Below are 25,219 nucleotides of genomic sequence, written 5' to 3' on the forward strand. Positions count from 1 at the left end.
ATGAATTAGGTTAGCAGTATTGTTTGCATTAGAAGCATGCAGAGTGGGATGGTGGGATGTGACTGGGAACATGGTCACATCGGAAGGCCTCAAAGTGCCTGTTGCCAAGGTGAGCAGCTCCGGTGAGGCCACGAGGCAAACAGCTCCCAGGAGCCTGTTTCCTGCCGGAGCAGTGCCACGAGGCAGCTGCGGAGGTACTGGCACCACCACTGTTTGCCAGGTGATGGTGTGCTCAGCTGCCACCAGAGAGGGGAGCTGGTTCCACATCCCACATGAGCAATGAGGCCAGGTTCAGCAACAACTGTATTTAATTTGAGGGTGAAGCCCACCTCACAGTCAGAGCAAGCTGCTCTGACCGATCAGGACTTGGCCTCCAGTGAGTTCTTTCTCTATGGTATACCTCTGATTTCCAAAAAATCTATGGGGGTAAAAGGTAAAAATGTAGTGTTTTGTCCCTTGTGCCTTGTTTCTAGGCCAATTACAGTATTGCAAATGCTGTTTACCTCTCTTCATCCTGGTGTACAGCCTTGCAGGCAGAAGGACCTATCCCTGCTAACCAAGAAGTGGTATTTCACCAAAGTTTGTCTTGGCAGCAGTTTGATTTCAGGTGCTGAAAGTAAAGGTTGTGGGCATGAATCCAGGCAGCAGAAGTCTGATGGGCATAGGTGTAGCTCAGCTGTGTTGCACCTAGAGCAAATTACAGGCCTGTAATAATAGCAGTGAAAGGAGCAAAATGAGGATGGTGACTCTGGCTGCAAAAACACCTATTTCTCTGTGGCCTGCATTGCTGTCAATGCTTGTTGCACTGAAGGGGAATGAATACCTCCATGCCATGCATCTTCTGAAATGTCCTGCTTTCTTTCCATCTTGCCCTGTTACCCTGTAGCTCCGAGCTGGAGGAGTCTGATTTTAACGGCGACTCATCAAATTCGGAAGTGAACGGAGGACAGACCTTGCTGCTGGAGCTCCCCACCTGCCCGAGCCCCGTCCAGAGGTGGGCATCGCTCACCAGGAGCTCTGTGGCACTGGAGGAAAGCCCCAAAACATCCAAAGTTGCTGATGGTAAGCAACGTCCTGACCTGAGGATGCTCCAGCAGCCTCTCCTGAGGGATGAAGTCAGGGATGGGGGGAGCGGAGGCTGTTGCCTGCAGTGTAGCCAGGTTGAACCTGTTAAAGATGTCTTCGTTTGGGGGTTTCTACCTTTTGGGCGCTGTAACTGAAACACCATTTCCAAGATACAGTGTAACCCAGAGTACTTGTGCCTCACCCTTAGATTGCAGGGTGGGAAGAATGTTTTCCTACTGGTAAAAATTTGGGATGTTATTGGCAGTATCCACACTGTTGCCTAAGGAAGGGCGATGTTGGGAAGCAAGAGAGAGTTCTGCTTGGCTAAATTAGTATTTCTATCAGTAGCTGCTTAAAAATTTTGTGTCAGGTGAAAGCACAAAGGATGTAGCTAGCAGAGGGGTGGGGAGAGGTTTGGGAACAGTCTGCTTCCAAATAGAAACTCATTTCTGGAGCTGCGGAAGGTCAGAACTAAAAGATGTGCTAAAAACAGCCGAAGAAATTGTTTTGCAGAAAATAAAAGGCCATGGCATTCATTTCTTCCCATGTCCCACCACCCCCACATCCATATATGCATTTTTAATCCAAACAGAAAAGAGGGGATTTCATACAGCAGTTTAAATTGACTCTTCAATAATGGAGCACTTGCTTAGGGCACGAGAAAAAAAGGGCAGCAGCAACCCCTAAAGCGTGCCCAGCAGTGTGTGGTGCCATGCAGCCACTGAAGGATTTTATCCTTTTTCTTCCGCAATTCCACGTTCTCCTCCACACCCAGCTGCTGACACCTTCCTCCCTGCAGTCGCTTCCTTCCCACCATACCAGCCGGGTTAGCCAGGTCTTCACGAGCAGCTTGGCTCTCAGAAGGATTTACGTGAGCTCCTTCCCTCCGAGCCTGTCCCTGCCTCCCGCGGCGGGGCCGGTGGCGGGTGCGCGCTGCCCCCTCCCGGCCGCCGCGGCTGGGAGAGGGCCAGGGAAATCCCGGCTCGGGTTTGGAGGTTTTGTTGTCGCCGTCGTCCGCGTGCCCCCCCTCCCCTTTTTCCCACCTCTGTTTTTGCTGTGCTATCTGACCAGGTGTTTTTGCTGTTTCTGTTCAGCACTGCAGAGAGCCAACAGTTTTCACTCAACCGCGTTAAATAAGTATCAGAATTGGAGGAGAAAACTCCAAACGAGTGAGTGAAGCCCGAGAAGCAACTGTGTCTTCTATTTGTGCTGTCTTCTCTGTTCTGTCCCTTAAATATGCTTCTCCTCCTTGCCTTTGGAAGTTTTGTAATTTTGAGTCACTACACGAGAAAATAGAGATCTAAAATGCACCAAGTACTTCTTTTCCCTTCTGTAATCCTCAGAAAAATCAAATTCCCCGTGTGGCTGTTCCCTATATTATTACATGCATCAGCAAGTGGTGTCTGCTCTAATTCTCCAAGAAAATGCACCCCTATCCCAGAGCCATATATTCTCTCTCTAGCCCTGCCTGCACTGATTGCTTTTGCTCGGGTGTAACATTGGCTCTAACATCATGAGTTATCACTTATTAGGGATGCTCCTGGAGGTGCCTATTTACACTCAACTACAGGTGCTCTATCAATTCTTTTTTTTTGGAAAAAAGGAACAGGTGATGTTTCTAGGTTACAAAAAGGGAGAGATTAGTCCAAGAGGTGACTTGGTGAACATAAGTGTTACTAGTTCTTGTCCTCTAGCAGTTTGACTTGGTTTGGGCTGACCCGTCTCTGCCCATGCACAGGAATGCAGAGATTTCGGCAACAATTGGTTCTGCCACTGCCAAAACACAGTGCAGTCACCCCTAGCAGCTGAGGCTCCATCAAGGTAAACTTTCTCCTGGGCTGCAGTCCCAAAACAGGCTATCCATCCTTGGTTACACCTCTGCTGCTCATAACAGGGCTGCCTGCCTGCCGTGGCACAGCCCCTCTGCAAGCACACACAGTGCCTGCCCAGTCCCCACTAAGGACTCACAGGTACCTGCCAGGATTAATTATACCAGTATGGGAGCTGGGTGAGCTTACCAGGATCCCAGATCCTCCCAAAAGCTTTCCTGTCCTTGCTAAGGACTCACAGATACCTTCCAGGACTGATCATACCAGTATGAAAGCTGGGCGAGCTTACCAGTATCCCAAATCCTCTCCGGACTTCATTAGAAATGCAGTCATAGCTGTTAGACTGGGATGTTGACAGCCTTAAGTATGAAACACGAATGTACAGCAGTGGAAGGAAGGGATATGAGGACGTGACTGAGTGCCACAGTTTCTGGGCGTGGAGACAGTGGCTTTTGGGCAATGGTGGTGACAGCCGCTCTTTAACCCTGCCCTCTGCAATGAGGGGGTTTTCTGCTGCTGCTCAGAGTACCAGTTGTCTTTAGAGAAGTTAAGACTCTGCTCCCAAAACAATTAGGAATCCTGTGTGTGTTACAGGACTCAGAATTCAAGCAGAGGCATTTGGGCTTGCTTGATTTGAATGTACACCAGGCTTTAAGATTATATGCAAGTACCCACTGTGGGATGAATTTTTATACCTCAAAAGAGGAGACAAGCTGCATCTCTCCTTCCTGGCACAGGACTCGCCTCAGTCAAATGCCTGCAGGTACATGCGAGCACTGTCACCACCCACCCTTGGAGGCTCCCAATGCCAAGCATCTCGGATTACTCTGCAAATCTCGGTAGGGAATAGACAGGGCTATTTCACAGTCCTGAAAGGGTGCTCTCACCAAGCTTACCTTCAGCAGACCATCCCCTTTGATGGGCTGTTACCAGAGAGGCAGCAGTCACAGACAGATAAATGTGTCTTGATGGGGCTCTGTTTCCTAGGATTCACAGTACCTCTAAGTCCTGGGGACTTGCTGTGCTCTGAGAGGCCTCTCTGGAACAGCAAATGGAGTCATGGAATCATAAAATAGTTAGGGTTGGAAAGGACCTTAAGATCACCCAGTTCCAACCCCCATGCCATGGGCAGGGACACCTCACACTAAACCATCTCACCCAAGGCTTCATCCAAACTGGCCTTGAACACTGCCAGGGATGAAGCATTCACAGCTTCCATGGGCAACCCATTCCAGTGCCTCACCACCCTCACAGTAAGGAACTTCTTCCTTATATCCAGTCTAAACTTCCCCCGTTTAAATTTGAACCCATTACCCCTTGTCCTATCACTACAGTCTCTAATGAAGAGTCCCTCCCCAGCATCCTTATAGGCCCTCTTCAGATACTGGAAGGCTGCTATGAGGTCTCCACGCAGCCTTCTCTTCTCCAGGCTGAACAGCCCCAACTTCCTCAGCCTGTCTTCATACGGGAGGTGCTCCAGTCCCCTGATCATCCTCGTGGCCCTTCTCTGGGCTTGTTCCAACAGTTCCATGTCCTTTTTATGCTGAGCTGCACACAATACTCCAGGTGAGGTCTCACGAGGGCAGAGTAGAGGGGCAGGATCACCTCCTTCAACCTGCTGGTCACGCTCCTTTGGATGCAGCCCAGGATACAGTTGGCTTTCTGGGCTGCGAGCACACACTGAAGCCGGCTCATGTTCGTTTTCTCATTGACCATCACCCATTGACTCCGCAGGACTTCTCTGCCCAACCTGTAGCTGTGCCTGGGATTGCTCCAACCCAGGTGTAGGACCTTGCACTTGGCATGGTTAAACTTCATGAGGTTGGCATCAGCCCACCTCACAAGGGTGTCAAGGTCCCTCTGGATGGAATTCCTTCCCTCCAGCGTATCAACCGAACTGCACAGCTTGGTGTCATCGGCAAGCTTGCTGAGGGCGCACTCAATCCCACTGTCCATGTCAGCGACAGAGATGTTGAACAAGACTGGTCCCAACACCGATCCCTGAGGGACACCGCTCGTTACTGATCTCCAGCCGGACATTGAGCCATTGACCACAACTCTTTGTGTGCGGCCATCCAGGCAGGTCTTTATCCACCGAGTGGTCCATCCATCAAATTGATGTCTCTCCAATTTAGAGAGAAGGATGTCATGTGGGACAGTGTCGAATGCTTTGCACAAGTCCAGGTAGATGACATCAACTGCTCTACCCCTGTCCATCAGTTCTGTAGCCCCACCATAGAAGGCCACCAAATTGGTCAGGCAGGATTTCCCCTTAGTGAAGCCATGCTGGCTGTCACCAAGCACCTTGTTGATTTTCATGTGCCTTAGCATGCCTTCCAGGAGAATCTGCTCCAAGATTTTGCCAGGCACAGAGGTGAGACTGACTGGTCTGTAATTCCCTGGCTCATCCATTTTCCCCTTCTTGAACATGGGGGTTATATTTCCCTTTTTCAGTCGTCGGGAACTTCACCTGACTGCCATGATTTTTCAAATATGATGGACAGTGGCTTAGCAACTTCATTCACCAGCTCCTTCAGGCCGTGCGGATGGATTTCATCAGGTCCCATGGACTTGCGCACATTCAGGTTCTTAAGATTGTCTCGAACCAGATCTCTCCTTCTGTGGGAAGGCTGATCCATGCCCAGGATGGGGAGGGAGAAAAGTCTCATGGCATCTTTGTCAATTATACTTATTACAGGTTTGATGGGGGGAAAAAAGAATCATTGAGAGGAAAGAAGAGAAGACTGTGGGTCACTCTTAATTTCAACTCATTTCCAGCTTGTTCTTAGCAAGGACATTACCTAATCGTTTCCCAATTCATTTTCCCATCATTTTATTAAAATCTTCCATGTGCCTAAAGGGCTCTAGAGGGAGCTACAAGCCTTTGAGAGGGAAGCCATGCACTGCATGAATTTGAAACTTCAAGTATGCTGTTAAAGCGCATGTAAAGCACATTCAGTGTACACTGGGAACAGAATAAAGGCTTTTTTTTACTCTCTGGAGGATCACTAAGTCTTAGTTTCTATATTTAATCCACTTAAGGTTTGGTTATAAGAATTCATATGATCATCAGTCCCATGAAAGAAAAAATCCGTCTTCTTTTCGGACTTATTTCCCAAAACACGTATGTTTCATAAACAGCACAAGGTACGTGGCCAAGGAAAGGAATCGGTATCATGGTTATATTGGCTGAAAGGCTCAGAGCAGGATATTACCTTTCAAGATCTTTAATCCCTATCCCATGGCCACAGGGAATACTGTGTTCCTAATTTATCTTGGTGACTTGGAGCAGCTTTTGGGTCAAACAGATCATGATGGTGCCCTAGGGAGCTGCTTTTTTTTTTTATTTTAGATCCTGTTTTGAATGTGAAGCTGCAAATTCAGCGTCTTGGTGGGAATAAATCCAGCACTGGAATAGGTTGCCTGGTGATGGAGTCTCCTTCCCTGGAGATATTTGAAGCTGTCTGGACACAATCCTGAGCAGTGTAGGTGACCCTGCTTGAGCAGGGAGGTTGGACTAGATGACGCTCGGCAGTCCCTTCCAGCCTCAACCATTCTGTGAGTCTGTGAAAGCCAGCAAGCTATGGCTTTGCATGGAGCAGTGCTCCTGCATGTGCAGGTCCTGTCTGTGTAAGCACATGCACACCCACAGGAGCTGTTGTAGGGAACAGTTGTTCCCGTGGGCATGTGCCGCTTCCCCGCTGACCCCTGGCTGTGGGGTTTATGCCCTTGTTGGTGTTATGGCTGTTGCTGCTGCAGCGGTTGTATTTCCCCTGCTATGCTGAGTTATAACATTTGCCTGTGTCAGGAGGCTCAGGGTTTTAGTGGATCAGGCTAAACCTGTTTGGCTCATTTATGCAGGTGATGGTGGGATTTTTTGTCCTAATTCTTGATTTTCCTGTTTTCCCATGACTTAATTCACTTTACAGAACATAAAGGTCATCCCCTGGTTGCTAGTCCCTGCAGGAGTTCCTTAACGAACTCCAGTTCATCATTTCCCTCTGCTCTTGACAAAACATGACAGATTTAATCAAGATTGGGAGCAAATAGGTGAGACACTGAGAGGAAAGGAAAGTTGGGCCTCTCTTCCTGGCTCGTCTCTTCTAAAGTCTGCTGTCTACTTTCTCTGGTGTGTTGCTTGTGTCCTTACACATATTTAAATTCCTATGTAGAAGATTCAAAGTTTGCTTTTGGAACCTTTGTGGGTTTCAGAACTAATAATTGGGAGTTAATAATTCACCTATAAATATACTTGTCATAGTTTGTTACAGCTTGACATGGTAATATCTTGGCTCACGGATACTTTTATTCTGTCCAAAGATTATTTATTATGTAAAGTTCCCACAGGCACAAATATTAGAGAGCCCCCCTGACTCCCTACTTTTTCTTCCAGCAGGTCTATCGGTGCTAGTTTTGGTTCAAGGCCTCTAGCAATTAGTTCCCTTGTCTGATCCTAGGAGAGCTCCCAGCATGCTGTTCTGTTTGCCTGGCTTGGGAGACCACAGGATTATTTCTATCCTTACTGCCTGCAGGTGATTGCATGTCCCATTCTCTCCCATTCTGACAGACAGCCTTCTTGGAAGTCATCCATTTTCTTCATTTCTTGGAACTGCCCAAAGCTTCCAGAGTTGCTGGTTGTTTTGACTGCCTCTGCTTTTAAGGCTGGTTTTCCAGAAAGTTTCCCGGAACTCTAAAGCCATTTTACTAGGTCCAGCCAAAAAGTGGATGCAGTTCAGGACCACTGCTAAAAATACCAATGTGTGTTTGGCACAGCATTGCCCACACATGTGAGTGAGGCCATAAACTTCATTACTGAAAGGTCAGCTCTTCAGGTACAACTGTGTCCAGATGACTGTTTAACTTTCTGTTCTTGTTCTTTAATTTCAAACTTTATTTAAGACAAAACCAGTATCAATGTGATGGAAAAAAATGTGTGTCTTTGGCAGGCTTCCCTCTACTGTGCAGCAAGAAACCTGGGCCACATGGGAAGGACAGCTCAGCCAGCTGTCAAAATGGTCCTGGAGAGAATCCCTCCCAAACACAGGTACGAAGGAGAATTGCGTAGAGCAAAACACGTGTAGCTACTGTTGGGTATCTCTGCTCTCAGCAGGCTGTCTGAGCATCCTCTGCTCTTTCAAATGGTTTTGATCCTCACACTAACCATTGAAGTTGGAGTTATGCCTGTGCTGCACAGAGGGAAGAGACTTTGATGCTCTGATGGATTAGCCATTCCCAAATCATGCACTGAAGTCACATTTTGCTGTGGGACTCAGACCTTGATCGCACTGGGAGTTAGTCACTAAGCTGTTGCATCAGTCAACATATAGGCACCACCAGCCTGCCCTTCCCTCACAGCATGGGGCTCAGCTGCCACTGGGATTTCCTTTGTGCCACAGTTTCTGCCCAAAGGAGAGGAAAGCCCTCAAACCTCTGTTCCCTGGTGCTCCCAAGCTGCCTGTTGGTCTGTGTGCTTGTAGGGTTGGATGGAAATGTGGCATGCTGGCAACATGGTGGGGTGCAAGGGTATCACTTGGTTGCTGTATATCACTGGGCAAAAGACAAGTGCCATCACCAGCCTTAGGGAGTAAATATAGGAGTCAAGCTAAGGGCTCGCATTATGACAACTGTAGGAAACCTGGTATAGCAGTCTGGGGTATTTCAGGCTGTTACAGCCCCTAGAAGTAGGTGTTCCTGTGTCTGATGTTTATTCTTTGTGTCTGGTGGGCAACAGCCTTTCTTCATTTGCAGCATGCCCTTGGCTCCACACCTCCCACAGCTCAAGAACATCCTCAGCTTCCTTCAGGACCTAGGTTTTCCATTGCATTTTCTGAGGTTTTAAATTTATGGGGTGTTTTAGGCTCGAGGTATGGTGGGGCTGCTCTTTGTGCAGTGCTGCAGCAGGAGTTGTGACCTGCTGCATCCCAGGCAAAGGGCAGCACGTCCCCTGGACTTGGAGCTGGGTGGAGTGGGAACCAGCTAATGTCCTCCTCGTCCTAGCCAGTTGTCCTCACCCTTGGGTTAAACATGATTAAAATTGCTTGACCTCAGGGTCTGCATTAGAAAATAATAAAGTCTCCCATGTCCATGGTGGTATTTGAAATGCGGTCCAGGACAATAGGGCCAGGAAGGGACTGTCCCATGGGAACAGAGCTGCACAATGCTGCTTCACCACGCTGTGCACGAGGAGAGGTGACTCTGCAGCTCCCACTCCAGAAGCAGTGCTTAGCAGCCTTAATCCTCTCTCTCTTTAGAATAGAAATAAGAGGGTCCTCATTTATTTATTAGTGTTTCACATGTTTTTCTGTCTGAAATCCTGGCCAATATTAACTTTGGTCAACAAATACAACTGTGAAACAGGGTAATCATTATTTCCTTACTTCCCATGTTTCTGGGAAACAAGAAGTCAGATGGATTAGCGGCTTCACCCATGTAGATTTGGGAATCTGGCACATAAATAGAAACAGGAATTGAATCTTTGCACCATCCATTATCACATAGCATTGAGGTTAAAACACCTCCATTTTTAGAAAGACAGAAACCCCCAACCCTCTAGTTTTGATGTGCTGGCTAGATAATGTGGTCATTTCTCCTTGTTACTATCTCCAGCAGAAGATTTCAATGGCTAGGGTAATGAATTAAAACTTTAATTAAAGGAAAACCAGTCATAAGAGAGAACTAATTGAATTGTTTAAAATTACTGTCTTGCATTTAATGGTCTTGTCAGGGTCACTTCGTACTTATGCTATGTAAACATGCAATATTATAGAAGCAGTTGGAAAGATGGCTGATGGTCTCTTGGGCTTGCTGGAAACACTAAGGTGATGCAACTGGAATGTACACAGGAGGAAAGAGCAGATCTGTTCTTGTTTGTTTTCCTATAGATATAGGACTATTTCTTTCTGAGGAAAACACTGAAGGCACTTCGTAAAGATATGACAGGTTCTTAATGTGAATGTTATTTTTAGACTATTAATATTTCCAGTAAGATTAGATCTCCACTCCTAGCCATTTAGGGGGAAAGGCTTTTCTTACTGTATTGTCATCTAAATAAGTATATACATTATGCATATATATATTAGATATATATACATGCATATATATGAGTATATACATTAACTAGTATTATGTTAGATTAAAATTTATGAAAATATGACATGAAATAAAAGATAAACTAAACTATCTTTTTCTATCCCTAAAATATTCTTTTTCATGCACTCCACAGTTGGCTCATAAGAAACCACCGGAAATCACAAGAGGACATTTCAAACCCTACAGCCCAGTATTTCAAAGAAAAGAAAAAGCCAGAGAGATGCATGAAAACATCCATGTCTATGTGCCCCATTGTTCTCCTTTTCAGAGCAGTACCAGAGGTTCTCCATGGACCCCTCCTGGGAAAGGGACACTGGCTGATTTTTCTGAGGCTGAAGATACAGATAGTGACAATGGGACATACAAAGCCCAGGGCTGGAAGGAAAAAACCCAGAAATATACTTCTGAACCAGAAGATATTATTAGGAAGACAAAAGTGCTGTCATCTCTGGATTTGCAGGAGAAAGATGGCAAAAATACAAGGCACCCAGAAGAAAAGCTTGAGCAAGAACTAAAGGAGGCAAAAAAGAGGCCGGTGCTATGTGCTCAACAGCTGCCCTTGTCATATGATTCTAACAGGACAGACTTAGGCAGAACTAGCTCAGGGTGTCAAAACAAAGGAGTGCTGTGGACTTCACAGGAGAACGATGCTAACTGGGCAAAAGTTGTGTTCAAACAGTCTGGTTGTCCTGTGCCTCTCTTATTTGCCAATGATGCTCCACCAGCTTTGCCAGTTAACACAAAAGATGCTCTGAGGAGTCCAGATGTAGTTGCCAGGGAGCTTGCAGCTGGCCCACCAAAGTCACCGCTGAAGCTCATAGCCAATGCTATCAAAAGGTCTGTTTTTGAGCCTCTGACCTCATCTTCAGAGGGACCAAAGCAAGACTCAAACAGCAAAGTCAGAGCCTCCTCAGAAAAAGGTTTCTTCAGCTTCCCCAGTACTCCTGGCTATTCCCTAAGCCAAAGGAACAGTAACAATAGCTGGGGAAATAACACTCAGCCACCAGAGCTTAAAGCAGGGGAGTGGGCAGGAGAATATTTAGGAAATGGGAGCAATTTCTCAAATTCATGTAATTTTTCTGTTGTCTCTGAAGAGAGATCTCCAGGGGGTTACAGCAAGGAGGTATCCTTCCCAGTTTACAGTTCTCACACCAGGTCTTCCCAGACAGCCAGTATACCTCAGAAATCAACTTGCACTAGGATGGAGGATGTTCCAGGACTCCTAGAAAAGTTTACCTTCAAAGATACTCTTCCAGGGGCTCCCATGGATGACATGTTTATCTGTAATGAAAAGTACCTCCTTCTTTCATCTCCAGAGCCCAAGAACACCCCCAAGGACAATCTGAATGACTCTGCACAGAAGAGTAGTCTTGGGTCCCTCTTTGATAGACTGAGAAGTAAAGTTCATGACAGAGAAGGGAATTCCTTTGTGTCATTTCTGCCTTTTGTGAGGGACCATTCTCCAGAAACCAGGCTCTGTTACCCTTCCACAGGTGAGGCCCCAAGTTGAATTATTATTGTTATGATGATGATTTAATAGCAGCTAACATTTAAAATATCTGTGCGATCACGCAAACACCTATCTGTTGTACGCTATGTTTAATTTGTAGTTACTTTCTACACATGAAGACTTAATAAATCTATTTTTTTGGTTAAGGTTTAGGACCTGCTTCTGGTTTAAAGGAGCAGAATGGATTTGCAAGCAGCACGCAGCTTGCTGGCCCCAAGTTTGGTCTGCTGCTTGATGCTGTTCAAATATGTTTAGGTCAGACAAATGTTCTGGTCAAGGTGGAAGGAGTGGTTTGGCAGCGGGGTAACTGCTGCTGTGACCCTGGGTGTGGTGGAAGGGGGACTGCAGCAGACAAGCAGAAGGACAAGCACTGAAAACTCAAGTGCAGTGCAGAGTACATTTGCTACTCTTTCCATGAGGAGCTCAGAGGCTGAAGCGGTATGTTTGCAACAGCAAGCAGCTGTGCTTTGTGTATGCGCTTCCTCAGCAGGTGTCTCTTCAGCTCTGTCTACTGTTGTGTGACCAAACTGTAGAACTGCTTTAGGGACCCTGTGGTTTCATTAATATGCCCTTGTTCTTTTATGTGAGAGGAGATATAGCTCCTTACTGACCTACTCTGGCCTACTTGTGAGTCTGGGCAGCGATTAAAAGGCATCAATTTTCATGTTTGCTTGGAAGAACAAGGTTAGTACTAAAATTGCAGACCAATCTCAGAAATATTGATGTCAGAGACAAAGAAGAGTCCAAGTAATCTGAGCATCGGCTCAAAAAGAATTAAGTGCAGTACAGTTTCAGGTCTGAAATATAAGGTATGAGAGCCTTACCACTGTGATCCATCTTTCCACTACCCCATTGGAGAAAGTCAGTTATTTAACTATAACCTATTGAATTTTGACTTACCTGTTTGTTTCTTACTTTATTAAATTACAACCCAAACTGTAACCCCAAAATTGCTGCTGTATTGCAGCATTAAAATAACAATCTGTATATAAAATGTGAAGTCACTGAAGTTCCCAGTAAGCAGCCAAAGCCTTTTTGCATCTTTTTTGCTTCAGAACTACCGCATACTGAAAGAGACTTGATAATTAATATTGATTAAATATCATCGAAATTGATACAATAACTCCTGTTCTTATTCCTGAGTGTTTGGATTGGATTCTTGGGGGCATCCTTTACCTAACAACTCACAAAACCAGGCATCCCCATTGTGCCAGAGGATGCTAAGGACTGCACTGAACCCACAGAGAGTTGCTGGTGTTCTCACTAGTCATGCTGTGGTCTTAAATGGGGAGCTTTTTCTGAGTCTATGAGTAGTCATTATCTATCAACTAAGTCAAGCTGACTTGCTTTTAACAAAATGTATTACAATAATTGGTATGTGGTGTTCCTATGAGAATGGGAAAAGCTCTTGTTAGGTTTGAATATTGCTTTGCTTTATTTATGTTTTAAATATTTTGGAAAACATGCTGGTTTAATATGTGTTGCTTTCCTCTGTTGTGCAAGCCAAAACAGGAATGATTAAATTATTATAATTATTGAATATAAGCATTGCAAAGTCTGTTCAGAGGAAAAAATGCAGCTTTGATCTAGCCATTTGTCCAGGAATCTGTCATCCTCAGTGTTTCAACATTGAACCTCCCTGAACTTTTTCAAACCTTAATATTTGAGTAAATTAAACTTATAAAAGAGCCAAGTCCTGCTTGACTCTCTCAAATGGCATTTCTGTCTCCTACTGGCACTTGTCTGAGGCTCAGGCTTGGCAAACTTCATTCATGAACTGATGGTGAGCTTTAGCCCACATTACGTCATTATTTTTCTCTCTTGAAATTTACCATGAATCTCAGAAAATTTCTTTTCTTTAAAGAGAAAAAAATACTCCCAGCATCTGGCAGAAACCAATTTAATGAGGCTCTTTCTCATACTCCTCCTGGCTCTTTCCAGTAGGGCTTTTCTATCCTACTTGAGGCCAGACTCATTCTGTGCAAGTATGGTGGGTCTCACATTACACTGGTGTTTTCTCCCTCAATAGGCTGCTGGCTTGTGGAGCCAAAGAATGAGCTGGGTGATTAAAGTGCAGGGCTTGAGATGAGACTGGCTGAGCTCACTGGGGAGTAACCAAATGCTTAGAAACCACTTCCAATTTAAAAAGCTCCTGAATTGAAAAATGCTTGGAGGCTGGGTGAGTGTCACAGGAGGAATCATGTATGACTCCCTGGTGTCTATAGTGTTCCTTTAGACATCCACTGCTGGGCAGCCTGGAAGGACCGTCAGTCTCACTCTACACATCTACTTCTGTTATGTTGCTCATCTTTTCTTACACCTTACCTTAGTTATGTTACCTGCAAATACACATCACAATGTCTATCCTGTGCTTATGACTTCTGCATTACAGACCCAGGTGTCTGTTCAAACTAAAACTGTATTCTGTCCTTCTGTCACTTCCTGCCAAGTGTCCAGCCACCAGCTGAAGGTCAGCATGAGGAAGCAGAGATCTTAATTGCTCAGAAGCAGATTACCTGTAGCTCAAACTTATGCCTGCATTACACCTTCCATATGGGTCTTTCCAGCTTCTGATATCCAGACCTGGTCTAAAAGCTTTCAGGCTAACACTTCGTAAGAACCATTCCTCAGAGCCACTTGGCAATTTTGGACTGTGTAGAGATCCGGCTGCACAGGTTACCTGTGTGGGACATAGACAAATCTTACTGAAGTAATGGGGGTTCATGTGCTGTTTTCAGTGAAAGAATGAGTTTTTTAAAAAGTAAAACCCTGTCCAAGTTTGCCAGTAGAATATACAAACGTCTCCAAATGACCACACTGGAGTTTCCAGGTGCAATGCCGGACTTCTGATTTACTGCACAAACATCTTTGAGGCTTTTATCTGTTGATTCATCCTTTGTGTTCCAACCTGTGGTTGAAAAAACCCAGACTTGATCCATAAAATTGATCAATCAGGTTGTTAACTGTTTTCTCGTACTTTTGACTGACAGACTTTCAGAGGACCAGACCATGAAGGTGGTTGGTTACTGGTAGATGTTTGTGACTCCAGGGTTGCTTCTTTGTAGTAGTGGAGATGGGAGGAATATTTCTGTCCCTGACTGAGCGGGGATCATGTGGAAAGATGCATTCCGAGAACTGCCCCTTAGCTGGGAGTTGTTATAACTCAGTTTGTGACTGTGTGTTGTTTACATGGCTCACTTCATTAAGCAGGACAACCAGTTCTGCTGATCAGAAAATTAGATGTGTTATGAACTCACTTTGCTGGTTTTGTGCACTTCCAGATTGAAAAGGCATTTCTTGCAAGTATTTCAGGTTCACACATGGTTCCTATTACTGCATCTTTGAATCACTGAAATTCTGTGTGTTGGTAATGTTATTGGCAGCTAGGACACTGTTATCTTGGTGATTTTGTGTTTTAGAAGAGGACTGAGGCACTACAGGATTAAATTTCAGGCCTAAGACCATATGAGAAATCTATGGAGAAGCAGAGATGTGAAGCCCACTCTTGATTTCTACTGGCCTTTTCATCTCCTGCCTCACGCCAATTCCTGTCTGGTTTGGGACACCAGTGCCAAAGAGATGTGTGTGGCTTTGCCTCTCTTTTGTAAAACACTGAAGTACTTAAAGTGGTCATGGTTAACACCAATAACTTTACAAAAATATGGAATCTTGGACAGTTACACAGGAAGCCAACAGATTAAAATAACACAATGTTATCAAAACAGTTCCTGCTCCAAGACTTTCTACGTATTTAGATTGCAGTTACTACCATGACACAGAAACACCCCACAAAAGGGAGGTGAGCTGTGACATGCAGAATGACAGAAGTGGTGGTTTTCCCCATTAATCTCTAGGGCAGTCAGCAGTGCTTGCCCATCTAACAGAAGGTATCACCCTCTTAACATCTTCATATGACAGGTCCCTCTTTGTTCAGAGGACCTTAAGTATGTTAGGAAAACCAGTACCTTAGATTTATATGGGGGAGGTGTCTCAAAAGCACTGGACTTAGGTCCAGTAGATCACTCTGAATGCAGTTAGGGTTTTGCTGCTGGTGGCATTCAGTGGCAGTGCACTTTAAGTGGAAGCAAAGTGTCTTTGAGACACACCCTTGGATTACCAAACTCTAACGAACTGGCATAGGACCAGATTTTAATTTTATGGATGTAATTTTTCTTATCTCTTGTGACATACACAAGTGAAGATACCAAGTCCCAATATCAAGAACTGGAGGTTTCCTCCAACTTTGTAGTGTATTCCGTGACACTGTCAGATTGAATAACAATTAATAATAATATTAAATAATCTGCAGTTTCCTGTGATTTAACAGTTGTAAATCAGATATGCTGGAAAGGTGTCTTGACCAAACTCCTAGTAGCTACTGTGAGGTAGAAATCAAGAACAGAGATATTTATTCCTTTCCTCCTTACAATTAAGAACTAAAACTACAGCTGACCATTCCTAGTGATCCAAAGTCATGTTAGCTGGGGAGGAAAAGCTCCCCAGTTAATTTGGAAGTTGTGAGATGCTAGAGTACTTAAGAAATAAAGTAATTAAGTAATAAATAACTCCCTAGAAGGAATAAGATGGCCAGAAAGAGAAAGCCCAAATCTAGAAGAACTGAATTAAGATTTGGAAAAAAACATATTATTTTTGAGATTTTTTTTTGTAGCTATCAGGCTTTAAGGCTTGACATACTTGGAGTGGACAAATTCTTATTATTATCTAACTTTACTATTACAATTCTAAGTTTCAAATCTAAATGAACCCGTAAGTGTAAAAGTCCATAAACTTATATGTGAACTCCTTGTCCATATCCTCACAGCTGGCAGCTAAATTCTGCTTATTCCAGCCCTTAGGAGGTGGGAAAGTTTAATGCTCAGTCATCTAGAATAGAACATATAGATGCTGTGATAAGGAAGAGTGGTTTGGGTTTTTTGGTTGGATTTTTTTTTTTTTTTTTTGTTAATTTGGTTGGAAATAGCCAAAGAAAAATAGTTGAGCAGAGCAGTCGGTGGGTGCCCTTTTAATGTTGAAAGAAATGCATTGTCCCACTCTTTCTGTACCCCTACAATATGGCAAGACCACATATCTGGGAGCCAAAGCCTGTGGGGAGTGAAGGTGATAAGATTTGCATGAAAAAGGTTTTGGGAATGAGCTCTGAGGCCTTGGCGCTTGACAAGCCCTGGGGTGATGAGTTGAAACACTGAAGGGCAGGGAAGGTAAACAAGCAAGCCTCGGGAGCATGGGTCAGGATGTAGCTGTGGCGGGAATCTCAGTTGGAGGCCAGAGGATGTGGGGGTTGTGAGAGGGCCTGCAACATCGTGATTGGACTATTTACCTGGAGAGTTTTACAGGGACCAATGAGATTGAATGTCGCATGTATGTGCAGGTTGGGAAAGTACCGAACAAGGGGATAAAAAGGGCTTGGTGGTAATAAACGAGGATTTGAGTCTCCGCATCAACTTCAGTCTGTGTCATGAAATGCCGCAAACACCCTGTATTCTCATCCCAATTCTGTCACTATTTGTGTGTTTCCAGACACCTTCTTTTTCCTGTGACTTCGATTATCCACATTAAATTAGTAGAGAACATCAGTGCCATGAAATATATGGGGTTAAAACTTAAACAGGGGAAGTTTAGATTGGATATAAGGAAGAAGTTCTTTCCTGTTAGGGTGGTGAGGCACTGGAATAAGTTGCCCAGGGAGGCTGTGAATGCTCCATCCCTGGCAGTGTTCAAGGCCAGGTTGGCCAGAGCCTTGGGTGATACGGTTTAGTGTGAGGTGTCCCTTGCCCACGGCAGGGGGGTTAGAACTAGATGATCTTAAGGTCCTTTCCAGCCCTAACGATTCTATGATTCTATATATGCAATAAATGTGACAGAGACTGTAACTGTCAATGTGTGCAGGTAGGTTCCTCAGATGCCTCATCACTGAGCAGATTCATGTGGTCCTCCATCAATCCTGTAGGATGCTCAGGTGGAGACAATGAAGGAGATTGCTGATCTCAGTTAGGTGGCTACTGTCTTACAGGTCTTTGGGTACTGTGTCGCTTTAAAGGCTGAGCTGCTTTGGAGCAATCAAAATGGCTCTTCTCTGCAAAGCAAGGTGCAAATACCTGGCTCTCCATAGTAGACTGTCACAGGGAGGACTGTGGATGTTATGAAAGTATTCTGTGTGCAGACATGGGCTTCCTGTGCTCGTGAGGTTGTTCTTGGAAGTCCCTGGGGAAGCCATTGACTGTGTCTAAAAGGTGAGGAGCTCCCGAGTCCCAGCCCTGAGGAGGAGGCGGGTGCCCTTGTGTTACAGCATGCTGGTTTTCCTGGAGACCTTGTAACGCTTTTTGAATTATTGGTACCACTCAAAAGGGAAGACATAGGCAAGCAGTCACTTATTCTCACAGCTGAGAGAAGAAAGGGAGTGTGTAGTTGCCATGCTGGGCTGTAAATTTTGCCCTTTGCATGTTAGGGAATTTGATTTCCCCATGGGCATGACTGAAGGGTAGTTACTGCAATCTTTTAGTTGCACAGGGAAAAGCAAGGTATGTAACTTTACTACCCAGAAGAAGTAGTGGCTGATACTCCCCATGTCTTACTCCATCTCATGCATTGGGAAGGGCTTTATGCCTGCGGGTCATTGCTGGGGGCAGAGACGGGGCGAGGCTGGATTTGCACTCTGGTCTGCAGAGCATGGGGCAGTGTGTGGCACTGGTTTGACCTCAGCAATCCTGAGCCATCGGAGAGTCCCTGGCAGGTCAGCAAGCAGGACAGTGTCCCTGCCTCCAAGTGGCAGCCTTGGGCAATCCTGGAGCAGGGGAATTGCCTGGGAGTTGGAGACCCACCTGGAGAGCTATTGAACCTTCTTGCTTTCAACTGCAGGTGTCTCCTGCCCAAGGACTTGTCCTGCAAAAAGGATGGCAGGACCCAAACCTGCTCTACTGGACCCTCTGAGGTTGCAGCTTCATTTAGCAAAAGGACTGGGTTCTTCCAATGTTGAGATTGCACAGAAAAATCAGAATCTCTGCCTCAAATTACTTGGATCTGCTTGTATTGCTTTACTGTCTGGGATGAATCTGTTTCATGGATCCTGATTTTAAATTAGGGCTTGAGATGGAATTCCTACTTCAGGACTGGGATCCAGGACAAAGCAGAGAAGAAACATTTACACTAGGAGAATGGGAAGTGATTTTAATCTGAATACAACTTGCACACAGGCAGCCAGTTGTTACCTGGAAGATACAAAGGAAAATGGCACTGTTAGCTTTAAATAATGTACATTTCCAAGATGTTGCCCAGCTGTTAATCATTAACCCTGTAGCAGGTTGAAGTGTAGGGACAGATGTTCCAAAAATGGTTTTATTTTCTGAAATAAAGAGAATGAAGCTATGAATTAGACAAATTAAGAAGAAATTCAAATATTTACACCCAGTTGAAACAAGATGCTGGAAAAACAGGCATGGTAAAATTGCTGCAATTAAATGTAATTTAATTTATAAATCTGAAAGCATGCTTCCTCCAGCGGCAGCCTTGGAGATTTCCTTATGGAGTGCATTGTTGTGATGTATGGATTTTCCTGACTTATTATGGCATTTTAATCAACAGTTCAATGATGTGATAATATTCCTAAAGCAGAAAAATAAGTGACATTTGTTTAGACATAATTAATGAAATATTTATGTTGCATGCGGCTGTGTGATAAAGCCTTGTTCTCTTAGTCCATTTGCTTCTGATTACATTTGTGATTTTTTTATATGACCAGACATTCTGACGCCAACTATTTTACACTGAGCAGATGTCATGTAGTAAAAATGGGTGCCAGATGCTACAAGCCACATAAGGGTAATTTGTTTAAGAGCTGGTTCAGACTTTTTGCATTCAATTACACTGTATAGTGAGCCTTATACAATCATTTGGGTAATATGGCTAACTTCAGATATACATTTTAATGAATGCTGAGTGCATTCAGAGCAGCGTGCTGCACGCAGGGTGCTCAAGGAATTAATTTATTTGTACGTAATACCTGAAAAAATCAAATATATCCAGATAGAGTTTTTGAAAGGCATCAAGAATCTAATTAATGCCATCAGCCAAATTTCCACATTGCTCTAGGTGCTGCTGATTAGGACTCAGGGCAGGTGCAAAGTGTCTATATAAGTTAGAGAACAGTATTTTTTTGCTTCACTAACTATTTTGTTCCTGCATTTTAGGATGTGAACACCTAACTGTTAGAAAACAAGTTACTGAGTATTCCACTTCTTCCTCTGATGATGAATTTGAATGCAAGCCTTCATTAACACACAAGGTAATCTTGACTTGGAAACAGAAAGATATTTCCTCAGTTGGACTGTAGCTAAGATTCATCATATGATTTTGATCTAAAACACACAGCAATTTCTCAAAGTGGGGTTTGGAATATTTTATCAGTGGAGGTTATGTGCAATGGAGAAAAAACACATTAAAACTCTTTAAGGAACGTGAACATTAAAATTCCTTTTTCCTCTTTGAATCTTTAATTCCCCCAGGTTGCACCAGTGTTGACAGAGGAGGTCTTAATTTGACAGACAGAGATGTTTCACTGAATCTACTTTGAGGCTGCACTCTTAAATGGCCTTAATGCATAGCCCAACAACCAAACTATTGAAAAAAAATAAAGCAAACAGATGCAGATTTCCTATGGGAAAATACAACTTCATTTGAGAAGCGCTACAGGCAGGTTGTTTGGAAACCTCTGTTTATCCTAATCAGTGGCACTGCATGAGCCACCAAGTTGCACCCAGAGCCTACACGCTGAAAGGGCTGGCTGCACAGCGGGGTCTCTGAGCCCTAATCTGTTTCCTGTGGCTAGGATGAGGTTAAAGCACCAATGAACTCTTGATGCCTAGCTCTGATGTGAAGAAACAGAGCTTTTATTGCCTGAATAGCTCATCAGAAATGTGTTTACCTCTTTCCTGTGGAGAATATCAGTAAGTGGAGTTAATAGTACAAAGTGGCCTTTTGATTTGTTGCCTTTGAGGTAGGATGGAAACAGGGAAAGCAAAGCAAGAGGCTGCCCAGTACGCTGGAAAAACAGCCAAGCTGAAACTTAAGTGGGGCTATAAATGGAAACCCAGTTGCACAGCTCCAGAAGAACAGAAGTGCCAGGAGGCAGAAGTGCAGCAGTGTGTGGTGGCACATCCCGCCAGTGGCTCTATTTCAGGGTGTGCCGAGATGTCAGAATCCATCATTCATCTTTCCCGTTACAGGAAAGGCAGTCTATAGTAAGATGATACAACGGTGAATTAAATAAAGTCTAAACAAAATAGAGAAAAGAAGGGAGGTATAGGAGAAAACTGGATAGGAGCAACACCAAATAGTTAAGGCAGGCACAGGAACAGGCAGGGTCAGGCAGCGGGGAAGGCAGCACTGCCAGGCAGTGCCAGAACCAATGTGAATGAGCAGCTGTCACATATGGGCATTAGTAGTGATTCAGTTTTGATGCACGTTCTCCACTCAGCTTGTTTCTCTCAGCTACCACCTAGCACTTCTTTGCATGCCAGTTCTGCCTGCTATTTTGCCACTCTCTGTGTCTCTGGAAAAACTCAGTGGGAAAATTTTAGCAAGCAGCATCATCACTTGATAGTTTTTTTGTCTTATCTATGGTGCTCATATATTCTGTCTCCTCCAAAATGGGAAACCCACAGCTTTAAAGCACTTCCAGATCACTTGGGTCAAGGGCAGTATGGAGCAAGCACAGGTGATTCCCTCAGGCAGCCCTGTAGCTGCCCTGCTTTCCCAGCAGCAGTGACAGGTACGCCGGGAAAAGGGAAAAAAAACCCTCTGTAATGCTGTAGAGAACTGGCACTGGGGAATATTTCATAGGGCTGCAGATAGTGTCCTATGATGGCTGTTTCTAATAAAGGGATGTATCCTTTTTACTGTGTTATAAGCGATCCAAAGTGAATTTTACTACTTAGCAGCTACAACAGTAGAAACAGGTTGAGTTTCCTTAAACCAGCGCTTCCTCCTCCCTGTGCCTGGCTTTTTCTCTGGTCATGGTGATGTCTGCAGAAGCAACCTTGCCATTCAGACTTTTCTTTTATTGATAGACACAGTTCACACCCACTGAGGGTTGCAATAAGAGCTTGTAATGATTTAAAGTCATGTAGGCAAATGCATGAAAATATTCCTACATGCATATTTTCATTTCAGTTAGGTTGCCCCAAGCACCCTGCAGCAGTGCACCTTATTTTGAGCAGGGGATTCAAGTTAGATGAGATCCAGAGGTCTCTCCCATGCCCTTAATGTTCTGGGATTCTGGGAGGTTTGAGGAAACCTGTAATGGCATACTTATGCTCTGATTGCCTTTCTTTATTCCTCTCTCTCTTTTGTAGGCAAAATGGTCTATCAGAAGGAGAAGGAAGCTGGAGAGGGAGACAAAGCAATTGATTAAACAAGAGGAACTGAAGAGGCTTCACAAAGCACAGGTGAAAATGTAACTCACAGGTGTCACTATAGGAAGACAAATGGGACTAGTGAGTATGGGGGTACCCAGTATGGGGTTTGCGCTTCCTCTCACTTCTCATTATGGCCTTCTGTGTTGAAGCCCTGTCAAACTATCAGTCAGGAGCAAGAAGGTGTATGTGGCAGGGTCTTGCAGCTCTGTTTGTGACAAATCCACATGTGCCCCAGGAGACCATCATAATTTTGTAACTGTATGAAGAACAAGAGGGAATAGTGACTGGCAATAAGAGAAGAATACACTGAAGAGGGAAGGAGATAGAAAGGGGAAGTAACATGAGTCCCTGAGAATGTAAGAAACTCCACTATTAGCCCTATGTATTACAGGAGGGTATGAAAATACAGTGATGGGTTTTGTTCTCTCTCTGCCATAACAATGAAAGTGAATCATTTTCTCTCTTAATGATGCAAGGTCAATTTGCTATATGCAGGCCCTGCATTTTGGAAGATGCTGGATAAGCTTTGGACTCCGCTAATGTTTATTATTTTCAATTACAGTTCAAAGATTTTGCGATGCACTTGTGCACAACTTGATCTCAGACTATATTCTCTCAGGTGTCAAAATTTTTGGGTTTATCTATTTCACTTACCATACATACATATTCATATGCATATGTGTATGTGTATAGATATATATATATATATCTATACACACAAAAAAAACCCCAACCCTTAATGGCTTATGTGGCCATTAGCAATTTTTGTGTGTGTATGTACAGTAGCACAGGGCAGAGAAACCTGAACTAGATTTAATCTCATTAATTCAGGCTGTAACGGTAATCGAGATATGGTAGTGAAAAGAGCAGAAGTTGTCATTATCTTGTGTTGTATTCAGCAGGTGGGGAGTTTTGGGTGGAGCTTCCACTGGCTACTTCTTTACCAATATTAAATTAAAAAAGGGAACTACTAAATTGTTTTTCAGATATGAATCTGAAATCTCTGGTTTTGCAGACATCACTGCCTTTGTAAAATGCACTGCTGAAAAGGAGAGAATTTTTGTGTTTGAACCAGTGGATTTTAGAAAATGCTTATATCTAGCTGTTGCTCTAAAATCTGTGACAGAATAAAACCCATGGGGAAGAAAACCCAGCGTCTTATTTAATCTAAAGTAAGAGCAACTGTATTATTTTTCAGCTAAGAATTGTAAATTATCTCAAGCTAAAAAATAGGTACATAAACACCTTGTCTTATTTTACCCCTTTCTGGAAATAATGAAGTCCAAACTTGTTGAATTATGTTTCATATTCATCAGGCTGTTGCTGAGGGCTTGGCTTAGTATGCCATAACACATCCTGAAATGAGAACTGCTGAGCATCTACCTTTGACATGTTTCGTGCCTATAATCCACATGGCACCTCTGAAAATCTTGTTTAAAAGGGGATGGACCAGTGAATGTAGAAGTCCTTCCTAAAGTGCCACTTCTTAGGTATTAGACTCTTTCCTTCATGTGTCAAAAGCCTGGCAATATGAAAGCAAAAGAAAGAAACAACAAAATCCCATAGACAACAAAATAGTTAGCAAAGCTTTCTAGCTGTAAACCTTCAATACTATATGACCTTTATTCAGGTAGCATCTCAGAATATATGTGTAAATTATTGACTTTGACACCTTGAAAGACAGAAATGTTATGATCTCTGTTTTACAGCACGAGAGCTGGAGTTCAGAAAAAAACCTAGGTTTTTCTAGTGACTACAATACCTACCCACACAAACCATAGCCATACCTGCTGGATTTCGGTACCTAGTGGGATTATTAAATTGCTTAGGCACCTAATGTACTCAATGAGTTTGCAAATCCCATGACTCCTCTGAGACCCTTGCAAGCTGTTTCTCTAACCACTGAGACTATCTTTTTGTCTCTGAATTTTTAAGCTATGTCTGTAGCTTTTATATCATTACAATTTTGCAGGCAGTCCAGCGACAGTTAGAAGAGTTGGAGGAAAGACAAAGAGCTCTGGAGATTTTTGGTGTCAAACTGGAGAGAGAACTAAGAGGAGAATCAGGTAAATGAAGCAGTGTGTGTTTGGGGGTGGGTTTTGTTTGGTCAGGGTTTTTTTTCTTTAAAATCACATTTTTCAAAGTAGAGAGGTTTTAGTGACTGTCATAGAAGTACAGTTTAGTGCAAAATCTCAAATGGAACAGTAACTAGAAGGACAAAAAACACTGTTTGCCTTTTTTCCAAACTCTCTTAGCTCAAGCACCTTTACGCTGAATGCTAGAAATCTACTGTTGGTTGTCACAGGTTTGGAATTATTTGCCTGTTGAACCTGAATCTACATCCTCCCCAACCCCTTCTCCCCTTCCCCTTTTTTCAAAAACCTATCCTGAGCTGAATTTCATCCCCTGGAGGGAACCCATGAGGTTTCCAGGAGCTGTATCTGCTATCTCAGTTACCAAGCCAGCAGCAGCCTGTGCCTAGTAACAGTCCTTAATGACTCCTCTGGAGTGTGAGATGCCATTAATACAATTAGAGTCAGTGGCCATGCTATAGCAACGGCAGTATCGGGCACACAGACCCAAACCACACAGCTCTTCCCCCAATGCGTAGAAGATAACAGGGACATTGTCCTGGCCCCTCCAGGTTGGAGGCAAGGTTTTGCCTCACCTGAACTGACAGTCCCAAACACCCAGGACCGTGTCATCCTCCCACCAAGCCAGCCTTGCCAGTGCTCCCCAACACACATGGAGTGAAGCTGTGGAGACCTCCCACAGAGGGACGGGACATCTGGGAGCTCCTGCCAGGCCCAAAATGGGGATGGGACTGTGAACCATGTGTGTAAAAGACTTCAGAGGGGGCTGTAGTTCTGTGCTGAAAGGACTCTGTGGAGCCTGATTGGAAATGTGTGTTTATTTACCTCTGTTTTAGAAAGCTGAATATGGTGCTTTCATGACAAGCAGTTGCACAACGCTGAAAACCTAGATATGTTTTGGCACCTGATCTTTTTGTTGTCTTAGGTGGGCAACCTAGCACAATATCTACATGCTGGCTTTTTTAAATGCCATGTTTCTTAGCAGTTGTTGCCCCTATTCTAACACTGAAGTAATCAATTCAGCAAGACAGCATTTGCCCAACCTTTTATATTTATTAACTGATTTTCTATATTTGATAGTGCCAACCTATTTCAACTGTTATTTAAAGGCTAGCATCTTTTTCCTTAAATGAAAGAATAGCCTTTTATGAAATGGTACCCACTTTACCACCTGTGAGAAAGTCTTCAAAAAAGACTTTGAGG

The 25,219-nt window shown here is 44.0% G+C and overlaps 1 protein-coding gene across 1 annotated transcript in view; it reads left to right on the forward strand.

Moving 5' to 3' along the window:
• The window catches only part of MICAL2 (microtubule associated monooxygenase, calponin and LIM domain containing 2), a 119,672-nt gene that overhangs the window by 79,390 nt on the left and 15,063 nt on the right, over nt 1-25,219 (forward strand). The window contains exons 26-33 of the mRNA XM_062620114.1: nt 474-607; nt 887-1,062; nt 2,160-2,234; nt 7,841-7,938; nt 10,117-11,476; nt 19,698-19,792; nt 21,861-21,953; nt 23,896-23,989. Coding sequence (XP_062476098.1) covers nt 474-607; nt 887-1,062; nt 2,160-2,234; nt 7,841-7,938; nt 10,117-11,476; nt 19,698-19,792; nt 21,861-21,953; nt 23,896-23,989 — 2,125 coding nt within the window. The remainder of the gene's footprint in view (nt 1-473; nt 608-886; nt 1,063-2,159; nt 2,235-7,840; nt 7,939-10,116; nt 11,477-19,697; nt 19,793-21,860; nt 21,954-23,895; nt 23,990-25,219) is intronic.

The sequence above is a fragment of the Pezoporus occidentalis genome, unplaced genomic scaffold (genome assembly GCF_034315485.1).
Source record: "Pezoporus occidentalis ecotype Australia unplaced genomic scaffold, CSIRO_AGI_Poc_V1 ctg22, whole genome shotgun sequence".
In the NCBI taxonomy this organism is placed as follows: domain Eukaryota; kingdom Metazoa; phylum Chordata; class Aves; order Psittaciformes; family Psittacidae; genus Pezoporus; species Pezoporus occidentalis.